This window comes from Doryrhamphus excisus, linkage group LG3 (assembly GCF_037039965.1).
Source record: "Doryrhamphus excisus strain RoL-2023G ecotype Guam linkage group LG3, RoL_Dexc_Guam_v1.1, whole genome shotgun sequence".
NCBI classification, from domain to species: domain Eukaryota; kingdom Metazoa; phylum Chordata; class Actinopteri; order Syngnathiformes; family Syngnathidae; genus Doryrhamphus; species Doryrhamphus excisus.
In genome coordinates this window covers 17455200-17470475 of record NC_136359.1, presented here as the reverse complement: position 1 = coordinate 17470475, position 15276 = coordinate 17455200, and the positions used below count along the sequence as shown (strand labels likewise).

The window sequence follows — 15276 nt, the reverse complement described above, 5'->3', positions numbered from 1 at the left end:
TGACAGCAGGTGAGGCTGACACGCTGCTGACAGGGAGCAGACACGCTCAGGTGCACGTGTGTTTGTACTTGTAGCCCAGCAACAAAAACTAAACAGCACACACTTAGATCTCTATGTGTTTATGGATGCCAATGGGACCTGGGTGTCAAATAAGACCGGAATGTGTCAGGGGAGCGAGGCTGTAACGCTCCACAGTCCCCTCTAGTGGAAGAGTTTAGAAATTAGATATCCTCATTACTTACTTGACTTTTAGATAGGATAAGGCATAAACTATTTTCATATTAACAGAATGGATTTAAATAATTTCTACTTTCAATAAAACAAAAAGACTCACTCATAGGTTACCACAAGGAATACTTTCAAAATACATTTTGAAAGAAGTTTAAATGCAAGGTTTTGCTAAATTGGTTCAGGGGAGGATGTGAGGTGATATGTTTTGATATATATATATATATAACCACGTTTATTTGTGTTCCCATTGAACATCATACCCCAGTGACCACATTAGACAATGACAATACTGTATGCAGTTTACCTTTTGTCTCAGAAAGTTGTGCTTCCCCTCAGCAGTACCATTGACTGGGCCATTTTCAGGAGTTCCCCGAGATATGACTGACCCATCTGGAAGATCTTGGTCGACAACAAGGTCCTGGTCGGGCTGAGTCTGAAAGTTGGTTACACACTGGCTTCTGTTTTCGGTTTCTGAGTCAGTACCGTGAGCTGAGATACTTGTGTCCACCTCCCCTTCCTCTGTCAGGCACTTCTCCTCAGAGGACATACTCACACTTTGGTCTGAAGCCACTGAGTCATTTCTCTTTCTTGACAACAAGCCAATGTTGTCTCTGATAGCAGAATCTGAGACATCTGAGTCCAGTCTTTGCCTGATGTGAGATTGGGAGGTGATGCTGCGCTCTGATGCCCCTGAGTCTTGTCGGCTGCGTTGGGAGGAGCCCTGGCTGCTGTCAGAGGCTCCAGAGTCTAAACGGGCCCTGTAGGTCGATCCCAGGCTCTTTTCTGTGGCCACAGAATCCATATTGGACCTGGAAAGCAATGAGGCCACACTGCAGTCTGAAGCTGCAGAATCAGATCTCGGTCTGTGGGAGAGGACCAGGTCAGGCTCCGGCGGCACTTCTTCTCTCTGCGGCTGGATCAGCAGAGGTCCAGAGCTCTCCTTCACTAGTAGGTGATCAAAAACCAGCACCATGCCTGATTTGGAGCCTGCAACACAGATGCGCAAGGTAAAAAAAACCCAGTACATTTCAGGTTCAACTTTAATGCTGCCTCTTGTTTAATTGGATAAGAGAAGAGACAACGGGTGGTTATTAGGTGAATGAAAAGAGGGCAAACAAAATACTTCCGCAGACCAGCAGCTCAAAGAGAGCCTAGAAAATATAACCAAGGAACAAAGAGGAGACACATGGAGACATGGAGGGATGTCGTCATTTCCTCCAGACTAGCCTCAGTTCCTGAGAAACATTTGTCAGATTGTGTTGTACATCAATAAAAAGTGGAAGACTGAGCTGTGGAGGTGGAAGCGGAAGTGAAATGGAGACAGCGGCTCCTTCACTGATCCCTCTCTCCTCAGGAAACCACACTCCAAACAACACAGCAGTGCCCACATCCTTTCTACTGCTAAACACACAACAGTTTTATGGTGGAATATCTGAGGCTGCACACATACTACAGATAAGGAAACCAGATCACTAGGATAACTTCAAGTTTTCAAAGTTATCCAGCAGCTTATTTTACCTCCATCAGAGATATTATGTTTCTTATTGCCATTTGTTTGTGTGGGCGAAGGAAGAAGATAAGGTTTCAGATAACATTGTTGTCAACATTGTTTTAGGCTATAATGTTCCAAAATTTGTATTTATTTATTACATTACATGTGTGTCCACCATTCGGGGTTCATTTAGAATTTACACCCCTGCATTTATAAAAAAAAAAATCCTCATGCTATTAATTTAACAAAGTGGATATGTAATGTAATGCATTTGTAGCTACAACCCACTCGATATCAGAGGTTATTCAGTATATAATCTGCTCCTGTAATCTTCAATTGAAGTTAAGAAACCAAGAATGCTGCTTCCCTTCCAAAGTCTCACATTTTGCCACTAGGGAAAAAAGTCTGGTACATTGTGTAACAAAGTCTGGGAAAATCCCCAGTGCTCCTGGATAATGATAGCTTTGCATTTTGCTTGAAATTAGCAGCAAAAGTTCTTGCACTGCTGCCAATGTGTGTGTAGAGTCTCAACAATAGCCAAGTAATGAGTCGTCTTTCTCAATGAAGCATGAGTGATGTGTGACTTGACTGATCATGCTCATGAGGATGATTTTCATATTTGATGTTATAATCCTTTAACAAATGAATTCCATATTTGAGGATCTGTAGCTTTAACTTCAGTTCACACAAGGACAGTTTTATGGTGGCTGTCACAGTCAAACACACGTAACAGCCAAACATTAAAATGATCCAAAACCAAAAACACGATAATGCACATGCAATGAGAATGTTGAAATCACATGCATGTGCACAAAACAAAATGGGTGTTAGCCAGGCTACCACAAAGTTAGAATGCTACCAGAGGTGCCTGAAGAGAGAGAAGGGACCTTTTAGGCTAATTTTTCGGCACTTTGTATCAAGTTGTGGACTCCTATAGAGCAGCTACACACGATAACAAGCACAGAAAGGGTTCTAGTTCTTCCAGAATCTGCACCTATCCAGCTGTATTTTTTGGATTTCAGGTTTATCATGAACACGGTCTGTTTTTGTATGTATGGCACCCACAGCCCGCCTCCAGGCACGCCCACTCTGCTGTGGTAGGTCACGGTGCCGAGTTTGGGTTGCTAACCTAATAGGAGTTGATAATAAATGACTTTTTAAGGTTTTTTAACATATAGCCATATGTGTTGGATTCTGAATCCGATCTGAATGTAGAATCTGGACAGTCTGAAGTTTCTCAAGAAAAGAGATTACTTCAAGACGTCTCTCAACAGTAAGTAGCTTTAGCATTTTCTACAGCATCGGTAACATCTAATGTGTTTTGCGGGACTACCAGTTAGGACACTGATAAATTGTTACTCACTGCTTACTCTTCTGACTATTTCCACACATTGCCAGCAAATAAAAGCAGGGCCGCGCTTTAGAGTGGGTGGGGGAAGCAGAGCTTGGGGAGGGCAAAGAGTTTATATTTAAGGAGGTCCGCCCCTCTGTGACATCACAAAGAGGCAGTTTTACCACACCTTTTGAAACAGAGAAACTTCTTTCAAGGCTCACTTCTTAATATGCAAACCTCACTATCTAAAGGTTTGCCATCTTGTAACACAAGAATACAACATTCTAACTACATTTATAGGTCAGAAAAGTAGAAAAAGCATATTAGGTCCCCTTTAAAGACATGAACAGATTGCCCATGGATAAATTTCTGTGTTTGAAGTGTTCGGACGCTGCTGCATGATTGCCCCTGTCGGCCACCGTACAATTTGGTCACAAAAGAAACCCATGAAGATAAATCATTTGTCATCCATGGTGGGCAAAAGCTCATGTTCTAAAATGGTCATGTCAGAAAAGTATACAATGCATCCTACAGTCTGTACAAACATTTCATTTTCTAAATCACAGCCTTGCCGATTACAATTGCTGTTGCATGCAATATGGCTGAACATAGGCTTATATACTTAAAGATTGTAAATAGAAACTTTTGTCTTAGCACCAGAGGAATGTGTTTTTGTCATGTTGACAATTGCAAAGAATGTACTTCAAACAGGCTCATCTCTCATTTTCACATACTTTTACTCCAAAAAAGGACAACCACCCGCTAGAAAAACCACCAGCTCACACTGCCTACTCGGTCCTGTCACAACCGCATAATGTACTCTCCTTGTTGACAAGTGCTTTTCACAGGTGGTCTTTTGTGTTGACCCAAGCTTAACCCTGATTTAAATTATAAGGCAGGATTAAATTAGGAAAACTGGCAGATATACTATGCCACATGAAGCAAACATAGGTCCTGTTATGGTATCAGCTTTATTTAGCTGAGGTGTGGCTGCTGGGTTTCCCTCTGCTGGTTCCCATAAACCCACGGCCAAGTCGAGGTCAATGAGAAATGCCCTTGGAGGCTAAGTGGATCAGGCCACACAGAATAGCATGGCTGTAGAATGGACTTTAAATTCTATGACAAAAGTATTTTGTCAACAGTCAATATTTTGTCAACACAGGGTGAATCATTGTTTGACAGGCTATACATGTGATTAAGACATTTATTACTAGTTAATGAGGCAAGTTATTAATGATCAGGTCAGCAATAAAGGAAAGCCATTCATTCCCCCTGAAGGCTTACATTCATGCCCTCTTATTAAAGGCCTCAGTAACAGCAGTTAATGAAATTACTTCACACTTATGAGGCAAAAGAATTTAAGCCGTTGGATTGGGGGGGCTGAGCACAGTTCATAAACCTACATGAATGAACTTAAAGGGTCTGAAATAATATGACTTTTTGACTGCCAACTCAGAAGAAAAGCTCCTTTAGATGGCTGTTTAACAAGCGCTTAAGAGGAAGTTGTGTTAAGTTTGCTGAATCCGGCCACAAGTACATTACACAGAGGTGGTCAGTGTTTACCTCCTGTTATTAGTGATTGAAGTAAATTTGACCTTCTGGTGAATGTTTACACCGTACGCAAGCGTTTGTATTGCAACAATCCTGAACATATGGGATGTTGAAAACTGATTCAAGTGTTAGGGTGTGCATGATTATTATGAGAAGAGGTTCTCACCCGGTTTCTGTGGCTCTCTTCTTTGGTTTGTCTGCTGGCCACGCAGCTCCCGGATCTGAGATTTGAGATCTTGTTCAAATGGAATCTCCTGCTCTCTCTTCTGTAAAACAAAATGCAATAGGTAAAGCCATTAGATAACTCTCAAAAAACAGTCATGTTGGAGGTCAGCTGAGGATCTCAGTTAGAGGTCAGCTGCTCTGCTTGAAGATGGAGCCATGCTGTGGAACATGCTTTGCCAGCTGGCAAAGTAAATACAAATTTTATTTCCCCTGCTAAAGGCCCCGGATAGAGAAAAATGCATCGTAAGCATCCTGTGACATATTCATTCATTCATTCATTCATTCATTTTGAGAACCACAGTGTTGGCCAGGAGCAGCCAAGGGAGCGGCAAGGCGTATTAACGCTGGATATCGCCGCCGTGCATCCAAGGAAGTAGGGAGAATCACACAGCTGGAGGAATGTCGCCCGCTGCCCTGGCTGCCCAATGTACATTTAAACTTAAAGAACATTTGATGGTATAATTCTCTCTTGGTATCTCTTCATCTTCCTTACGTATTTGAATGTACTCCACACACTCCTCCCCTGGCTTGCCTGTGCGACCTGGCTGTGTGCAAGGTAGCTGCTGTGTAGCTGCTCTACGAGTCCACAACTCAATACAAAAAAGGGCAGAAAATGAGGATAATAGGCCCCATTTAAAATCTGGTTGAGATCAGATTTTGCGTTTGTCATCTGAAAGAAGTGGTCTGGAAAATTATAAAACAACACTTGGCCGAGTAAATGGAGAAAGAAGATGCTGCCAGTCATTTTTTCCATTTCACTTCTTCACATAGTGGAACAAAAATCTCAAGTGACCAGGCTTATTGCCTCACAAAAACAATAGCAAATGCTCACTGTTCCAGAGTGGGGTACTTTGTTGAGGAGAGGGAAATCTCTGGAATGTTCCTTTAATGACTGATTGCAGGGAGTGACAATCTCGGAAGGACACAAATGGGACATTTGCCACTACACAAAAGACTAAAAGACATTGGGGTATATTAATGGGAAAGGTCACACACAAAGCGCTCTCCACTTGAGTGAACCTACTTGGAAGCCACAGGAGGAGTTAATTGTGTTCGCGCTATAAACACAATTAAAGAGACCGAGTCTTTCCTCGCCTGCCTGTTGCAGTGGCGGCCATCAGTTCACAGCTCCCACTTAACTGGTGGGAACATGTTTCTCACAGACACTGAGGCATAGGGAAGGAGGGGGAAAGATCGAAGATGAAGACCATGCGGTCATTAGCAGCTTCCTGCTGGTCCAGACATCTGAGACCTGAAAGGGTCAACAGTGACACCGGCCTAATGCCATGCTCTATAAAGCATCGCTGCTTGCCCGCAGGAAACTGTGTCAAAAGACTATCATTACAGAAGATCAAGCCATGACCACAAAAATGGGGACTATCCTCTTGTGCGACCACAGGAAGGCGTAGTTCATCTTGACTTTTCTGAACCCCCAAAAGAAGACATAAACAAACAAACAGTACAGCTGAGAAACTTCCGACACTCAGGATAGCACCTTCTTCACTAAGACCTTCAGATACATATAGTGATTCAGTGCTGTTCATTTCCATGGAATTTGCATCTGTGTGAGTGTGTTTCATGCCTCCTTGCGAAAGGGAAATGAAACCTGGTTGATTTTCATTACTGCCTTCTTACACTAGGCCAACATGCAAAATCAGAGTTCCAATCACGCCTGCCTCACACAGATGAGGGAACCCACAAAAGGAAATTCCCATTACTTTCTGCTCTTCATCGCAAGTTTAAGACGCTTTTTTCTATATATTCTCATAACATGTTCATGATGCGATCAAACAATGTGGCTGCTGCAACTAACCAATTAGGCCCCCATCTTCCATTTCAAAGAAAATGCATACAATGACATCTTGCAAGCAATAAACTGTCTGACGTGTCATTAAGATGTACAGTCAAGGCCAAAATTATTCATATCCTGGTAGAATGTTCATCTTGTGTGAATTTTATTTGCTCAATGGTTACCACACAAAAAAATTAAATATTGTTTTGGCCACATACCACAAATTATTTATATCCGACACACTTGAGGAAGCAGACTTTGCACTATTCTAAACCATCCAAATAACTACGAGAATAATGAAGAGCATTTAATCAACGATAAATTTGGATGACATGGAATCGTTTCCAAAATGTTAAAAATAAACACTTCATATCCTCTAACACAGCTTACCTTTGCCACTTTTCTGTCTCTCATCCAGTTATAAATGACCCATTCACTAAATAAAAATGCTAATTTCAGCCAGGGAATGAGTTGTTCAAAGTGTTAAGTGTTTTAAGTGTTAATTTCATCTGACCTCACGTTAAATGGATGTAAGGTTAAAATTTTGTAGCACCAATGAATTAATCTGGGTCTACACATTTTCTTCTCATGCATTAAGAAGGTATTATCTACATCCTACTTTCAAGCAGTCGAAATAAATACAATTGGTCACAAACCTGAACAGTAACCAGAGAGGCAGAACTGTCCCATTCTTCAATCAGATATGAAAAAGAAAAGGTCCCTAATTGTGTTTTTCAGTGTCACAGAGGTGGGGGTAAAAAAAAGCCAGTGAGCACTTGGCGAGTGTGACACACATCTGGAGAAAAGAAGACTGACATTTACCTCTTAGCAAAAACGACCGCCTCCCTCTTTTTCGCTCTCTCTCTCTTAACCCTCTGGAGTCTGGACGTCCGCTAAACTCTGCCACATTACACACACAACACACACATACACACCACATAGTACAAACAAAGCCACTCCCTCAACTTCCCCTACTTCTTCTTCTGTCTCCGCAGGGATCCGACCACCCCTGACCCCCTCCTAATACACACACAGGTTAATGGGTTGGCTGGTTGATGCATTAACTTCTGACACACTCGCCTTTGTTTTGACCTTGTACCATATTTACATTCAAACAGTAGAAATGTACCTGCAAATGCCAGGTTATATAGTATATGATAATAATCACAAAATTATTCAAAATCAATTTCTCACCAAATAAATTTAAATATCAACAAGATGATGAACTTCCCTATTCCTCACAAAGTCGCAATCGTTATGAAATTTGGCATGTTTAAAATGCCGCTTTATCCAGCAAAATACGGCCCTTGAGTGAATTTTTTTTTTTTTTTTAAACACCTTTACAGTGTCTATTGCTTTGACTTCAGTTCAACAAAGACGGAATTTCTTCACACTGTCATCTGCAGAAGTGCTCTTCTGACTTCAATTACTAAGCCCTATGCTCAAATTTCTCAGTGCTCCAAACATATAATTAAAGCTTTAATGTACTGTCACCATGAGGTTTCTCCAAATGAGCAAAAGGAAACATCTTCTCTACTTCAGCCATGCCATTTAAAACAGTTATTAACGTCTAATGGTTGCTGGCTTTGGTTAGGGTTACACGTGCATTAATCCACCAACTCAGCCCACATATTTTCCATCTAAAGTTTCACGAGTTGGTGTTTGAAGTTTGTGGCACACCTATTGGATAATGTGCGTGTGTGTTGTGCTGGGGGGGGGGGCTATCTGAGATGTCATCTGCCACGGTACAATTGTGTGTAGCTCAAAGAGATCCACTGCTGTGATGTGACTGGAAGGAGGAGTGTTGGGTTGGTTTTGAACACGTCCACGTTCCACTGCAGACTTGAGGCTGTTTGAGCACAGCTAGTGGCCGTCAGTCTGTCTGTTTGTCTGTTTATCAGCCAGTCTGGAACCCCACCTACCACCTTTCAACCCCCTATCCACACATTTTGACTCATGACCGCAGTATGGTATTGCACACAGCTGTCCTACAGGAAGTGAGGCAAAAAAGACTTGAATGCTGGAGCATCCTGTGACGCCAGCCTGCTGTCATGGCTTCCTAATCTGATGAGAACAGAAAAGTGGCCACCTAGAGTAAGGGTTATTGTGCCTTCCGGCGGAAACACAGTTAAACACTGTCACTGAAACAATCATACCATTGAATCTTTTGGTTAAGCTTTGAACACTCCTGCTGTTGTCCACTAGAGGGCTAGACAGCTGAAAAGTGAGCTGAAAGGACACATAGCACTTGCCAGTTCAACAATCGCATCCACACTGCGTATAACAAAAGGGATCCATGCTTTTGACATCGAGTTTGTGAATGAAGTCACATGCTTCTTGTTGCATGTCGCATACTTGACTGTAGTGGCATATAAACCTCAGTGGCCACCGCAGCTATGCAAACACACTCGCCACCCACAAATTAGAAAGGACTGTTCACATTTGCAAATGGAGCCTGTCACAAGACAACTCATTGAGATTATTTATAACGGTGTTGGACTTTTAAATGATCTCTGAAATCCTCCAAAAAGTACGATTTTTCTTTTAAAATGTACTCACTGCAGTCCCTTTAGTGCTCTGGGACTCCAGACTCTCTGACTCCAGCCTGCTAGCAGGGACTTTAACTCTCTCCACGGCTCCTAAAAACATCATTTATAACAATGGCACAAAACTTGTTAATTTCAAACATCATCTTGCTCACTTATTAGATAGGAGGCAGACAAAGATTTGATACATGCCGAGATGAGCTGAATTGTTTACAGTGTCCTCACATGGCTTATGTGAAGAAAGGGACACGGTAGAATGAGGACACATTGTGTGTATGTGTTTACATCACGTAGTCCAATTATCACCGAGATACAAAATGGCAGAAGCAATGCACATAGTGGTGTACAGAAAGGAATGGCGGGAATCCACTATCTGATCATAGATTGTGTTGCGTCGCCATAGTTGGAGTTTTAACTGATTTAACTACCATGACCTTTTCACATCCTGACATTTTTTTTTTACTTGAAATGAATGTCCTTGCAAAGTAGTTTTATTACCGAATTGAAGAGTGACAACTACATGTTATCATACTTTCATATTATTCATCACTGTCATGACAGTTTGTTTTGGCTCCTAGCAACCATTTGTGAATATTTATCAGCCAAATAAATGACTGTGTACAAAATATTTTTTGATGAAGGGTGGTGTGTATGCCGTACAGTATGTCAACAGTGATGTTGCCATACTCACCTTGTTGTTGTTGTTCATCTCTGATTTGGCGGATGGCTGCTCTAATCAGCTTCCTTTCCTCGTAGTCAGCGGCGGCACGGAGCTACAAGTACAATGGTAGATAAGGCTTGTTTTAGCATGCACAGTATAAAAGGTTCATATATTGAAATGGGGAGGGGGAATTCATTAAATCTCCTGACTTTGGGAAGAAGTAATAATTAATTGAATGAACTGTAAATCCCGTTCCTTTGCTGATACTCACCATCTTGGTGAGTTCATCGACATCTCTGATTGTGTTTAGTTTGTTTGACAGGACATCCAAGGCCTCACTGGATTCTGACCTGAGAGAGCGACAGAAGAGTGGTTAGAACAGTCATCATCGCTGGTCTGTGACTTCAGAAAACAAACTATATGGCTTCACTGACGCAGCAGGACACAAATTTATCTTAGCTATGCGAAAGATATTCCACAACTGGAAATAATTATACTGCAGCAGAATACATTTGGCATCACTCACATGTACAGTTTAAAAATGTAAAATCATTTTTATTTGCGGATGCAGTTCTCTGGTTTGCTGTCATTACACATACTCTACTTCAGTTTGTCCATCATCTTTCCTTGTGTTTAGTTGACAGCATTTAAAAAGGCATACTGTATATATTAGTCCATTTCATGTTCCACCACTAACAGCTAGTGCAATTTAGTGCATATAGAATGTATGCATGTGCATATATCTCAGTGAGGCACCGTATTTTCCACACCATAAGGGGCACCGGATTATAAGGTGCAGTCTCAATTACGAGGCTGACTTCTGTACTTAACACATACATAAGGCGCATGCTAAAACATACGCTCTATGGAAAAAAAAAAGTAATGGAAGCAAACAGTGAGTTTAGTTGAACTATTCTACTATTTAACAATACACTTTTTACATTTTTAATTAATCTTCTCCCACAAATCCATCAAAGTCCTCATCTTCTGTATCTGAATTGAACAGCTGGGCAATTTCGCCATCAAACATGCCGGGTTCCCTCTCATCATTGTCGGAGTCAGTCTCGTTGTCAGGTAGTAGCATAACAACATTTTAACAGATTTTGGAACTGTGCACACATAAGTTTCTCAGTTCACCGCATTATAAGGCACACTTTTGATTTTGGACAAAATTAAAGACTATAGTGTGTGTGCTATATAGTGCGGAAAATACGTAAGTACCTTTGTTTTTGTAACTTAAGTCATCTAAGAGCAGCAGTGAATGGAAATGATTAGGTCCAGCAACTATCTGAGTGGGATTTGGTTAAAACATCACATCCAGGGAGGCTCCATCTCTCCTGTGGTTCAGAAAAGATGCTAGAAATGAGCCCATAAAACATTATTTAAACAATATATAAAACAATATTTAGTAATCACCAAAGAAGAGCAAGTTAAAACAAATGACTGTGCTTTTTGAAGATGTTTATCTTGTGATCTTTTTGGTTGACAGCTGCTGTTTCTCTAATCTCTTTAGAGGCCAAACCTGCCAAATGCGGCTTTTGTGGTTTTTAAATGATGCAATTTGGCCCAAATGGAGTGATTTCAGGGATTTATAACTAGCAAAAGTCAATTCAATCCAGAGTGGTGGTGTGTTTACTGAAGCTGAAACATTTTTAAGAAAAGTCACAAAATAAAGCTTCCACTTAGATTTCAGTAGGAAAACGATGAATGGGCAATAAACATTTTTTATAACTGGGCTATTAACAAGGCCAATAAAGAAAAAAATGTAATGATAAAAATTGTAACAGCGTGCACCTTTCAATCAGACTCATAGTTTAAATGCTGACTTGTAATATGAAGACAACCTATTCTATTTATTGTAAAAAGGGTAAACATAATGGAGAATGGAAAGTTTACTGTGGTTGCCATTTACAATTTACAGACTTCACATTTCCAGACTTATGTGTTTCTCCGCATTTCCATTTTACCTGGACGGATGAAGTTTGTAATTGGGACATTCCGCTTCGGTTTGTGTGTTTGTCTTCTCACCTGTGCTGGTTCTCTTTGTCCTCCTGCTGTCTGAGTCGTGTAGGGCGAAACCGCTTAGTGGCCAGGGCGGCCTCTATGTCCTCAATCTCCCTCCTTCTCAACTCCCGGATGGCTGAACGGATGAGGCGTCTCTCGTCCAGATCCACGGTCCCATCCAGCTAACATGTGCGCCACAAAAAGACAAACATAGGGAGCTGAATGATGGAGGTGCAGACATAGGAGGGCGCCGTGCTGTCAAGCATCGGTAAACACACAAAGTATGAGTCTGCTGTTAAAGGTCTGGTAAATATAGGGTAGTAAAACGTGACTTTTGTTACATTGTGTCAGTTTTAGAAACAGGTTATCCAGTAGTATATATATCTTTCCAGCCTTTACTTCAAATGTAAGATGTTGCTGGGCCAGTCAACAGGCCTGGCGTATTTGCTCACTAAAAGGCTGATTTTTAATAACCAAGGTATAAAAAAGTGCAAGTGCAGTCAGGTTCATCCCATCACATGAGACAGATTTCCTTCTGGCATGAACAGCAGGAACCTGTCAACACATGCAGAGGTGAGTTGATACACTTCACGCTACGCCACACTCCTTAAGGTTTCCGACTGCTTTGGTCCAAATGTGCAGGGAAGAGACACCAGGCCTTGGTCCTCTCAATGCCAGCTTGCGTCTACTAACTGGATGTGCTTGTTGTGCCAAGCCACAGAGTTTGGCAGCTCAAAAGTGGGGGTTGATGTGTTGCCTCTCACACGTGTTTGAAGAGGCGGAGGCTCCCAGGGAATGGCGAGTGGTTTTTGAGGTCTCGCTGTGGTCTGACGAAAATATGCATCGCCTCGTGCTGTCATTTGTGGAAATTGAAAATGCTGAAGTAACTGAAAAAAGATGACGCTCAGAACATAAATGATCAGAGGAGGGAGGAGAAGAGTGGAAACAGTTAACATAGATAGAATGACAAGGAGGATAAAGGAAAATAAAGCTGGGCTTGGCTATGCCTAAAAATGGGCAGAGAAGTGAACTGGGCGGGAAAGGGGACAGGTCATTCCTCACATTCCTGCTGACTCACGAGGAAAGACATCGTGGTGAAGACAGGATTTCATTTAAATGTCGGGGAAATGATGAGGGGAGACGGGAAATGACAACACGTGCCTGTTTCTGTCATTGGGCATTGTGTCTCCCTCCTAAAGATAAATGTAATGCTCAAGGGAGCCGTCAAGCTCACTGCTGACTGCACGATCCACTGCTGAGTTTGGCAATGACTGATTTATTTATTCATTATAAAGAGCTAGCCAGAGACTATGCCACAAGCACTATATTCAAAAATGGTAATGTAAACAAGCTTCTACTCTTTTACATAAACATCTGCATGTGAAACATTGTACTGAACATGATATGTTCCCATCCTCGTACCATCCAGTGGTAAAAAAAAAAAGTCTCACAGTGTGTGTCTGTATAAAAATATACTGAGGATTCCCCTGAAATTTTGTTACATTTCAGACCATTGTTTATCATGTTTGTTAAACTTTCCCCTTCATTTTGGCACCAAAATCATATGCAGATTAATTCATTGTGGGACTGGACAAAAAAAAAGGAAGCTCAAAAAAGTATGCTTAATCACGACTAGGACTAGTAACAATTATGTTACATTATTGGGGGTAATTAATGCATGTGTATCATGGCAAGTCACACCTCTGTTATGACAGCAGATGGTGGCACAGTGTAGCATCCACACAGAGTCACACAGACTCTCTTACAACTTTATTTCGACCTGAACACATCAACAGCAGTACTAGTCCAACACCACATACTGTATTCATAAAACAGTACTTGACGTTTAACATGAGCCAATCGAGAGACAGGTGGTGTGTTGATAGCTTTGACACCAGATTGAACTGAACTGAAGCCAGAAGCTGCAGTGACTTTTCCTCCTGCAAAAACAGTAGTCTGCAAGCTCTGTAAATTAATGAGTGACCATGACGCAAGCAAATAAAACACCTCACACTAGAGCACATGCCAACAAAAACAAGAGTAGCCGTTAAAAAGAAGAAGGGGGAAAATGAGTGCAGGCACAGAGTCCAGCTGCAGTGGCCTTTACACAGTGATTGAGTGCAGGGTGACACAGAGTATGGAGAGGAGAGGGGGGAAAAATGAGGTAGCACATTGACAACACCTTTATGTCATTTACCGGACTTGAAGGTTTGAATTTTGTTTCTTTCCAAAAACAAATCACATAAACACAGTACTGTGTCTCGAAATCATCCACCGTTTGACCCACAGAAGAGCCGTTACATGCAGACAGAATCGCCTTTTACGCCACACTGCTTGCCAGCAGACGTGTGAGTCGGGACTGACACAAGTGGGTCACACACACCCAGGCGTGCGTATAAGATGATGTGTGCTACTAAAAACTAAGATCTGTCAGCAACTCCAGCAGTGGTTGGAGTCACTTGCTGTTACAGTCCGAGCTACCTGTCGAATGCTGTCAACTCCCACTCCACGGTGGTAACTCGCCCGACCAGATAGGATGATAACAAACAGGATGGTGAAGGTGGTTGACAGGGTGAAGACAGAAAAGATAAACTGGGCCAATCACTCCAGATGATCATTACAGACTAATCACAGTGTTGGCTTCATATGCTCACATGCTTACTCAGAAAGCCAGGCTAAGGGTATGCCATGCTGCAATGACAAACAAAATACTCTCCAAACAAGCACTCTAACCCATCCAAAGATGTCTGACTTGAGCAGATGAAGCAATCACGGTCAATTAAGGAGCCTTAGTGGTTTAGTTCCTTCCCATCCAGCTGGTGACCGTTCATGCTCTGACCGTTTGAATTATCTCAGCCACAGAATGACCCGGATTTTAACATTTGCAATTGCAGTTTAGCTTATTGTGCCAAAGGTGAAAAACGGTCAAATGAAGCAGATACTCAAGGTTCTTCAGGTAGACATAAACAAAAAGGTACTATTATGGTGGTCTACCATCCACAAGTACTTGTTGCCACAAGGATGGAAAAGACTGAAAAAGAAACCACTGGGCTAAATTACTGTACAAATACAGAGAAAGTGGTTTACCAGCTGAGATTTGTCTGAGTGACACCCCTCTGTTCTACACCTTTCATTAGTCATGGACCGCTCTCTGCCAAAAGTGGATAATGTTACTACCGCTGCAGATTTCTCTGTCTATTTGTGGGATTATGCAAAAACTACAGGCAAGATTTTGACTAAACTGAAGGGTCTAGCCTGGAGCATGAAATAAGTTTTATTACCGTCAGACTCTTTTAAAAAAGATGGACAGTATAACATCAAAGTGTTGTTAGTATAATAAGACGCACAGTACGCACAGTAGAACATACAAAGTGTACTTCCACAGGAAATAACAGAACTACAAATCACAAAACACAGGATCAAACTGCACAAACAATGTTT

General features: G+C 41.7%; 1 protein-coding gene across 5 annotated transcripts in view; it reads right to left on the bottom strand.

Moving 5' to 3' along the window:
- Positions 1 to 15276, bottom strand: part of smtnb (smoothelin b) — a 43480-nt gene that overhangs the window by 18873 nt on the left and 9331 nt on the right. For all 5 annotated transcript variants that reach the window (XM_078789789.1, XM_058071057.2, XM_078789791.1 and 2 more), the window contains exons 2-7: positions 11860 to 12017; positions 10103 to 10181; positions 9862 to 9943; positions 9184 to 9263; positions 4774 to 4873; positions 536 to 1218 (exon numbers count right to left, since the gene is read on the bottom strand). In XM_078789789.1, coding sequence (XP_078645915.1) covers positions 536 to 1218; positions 4774 to 4873; positions 9184 to 9263; positions 9862 to 9943; positions 10103 to 10181; positions 11860 to 12017 — 1182 coding nt within the window. The remainder of the gene's footprint in view (positions 1 to 535; positions 1219 to 4773; positions 4874 to 9183; positions 9264 to 9861; positions 9944 to 10102; positions 10182 to 11859; positions 12018 to 15276) is intronic.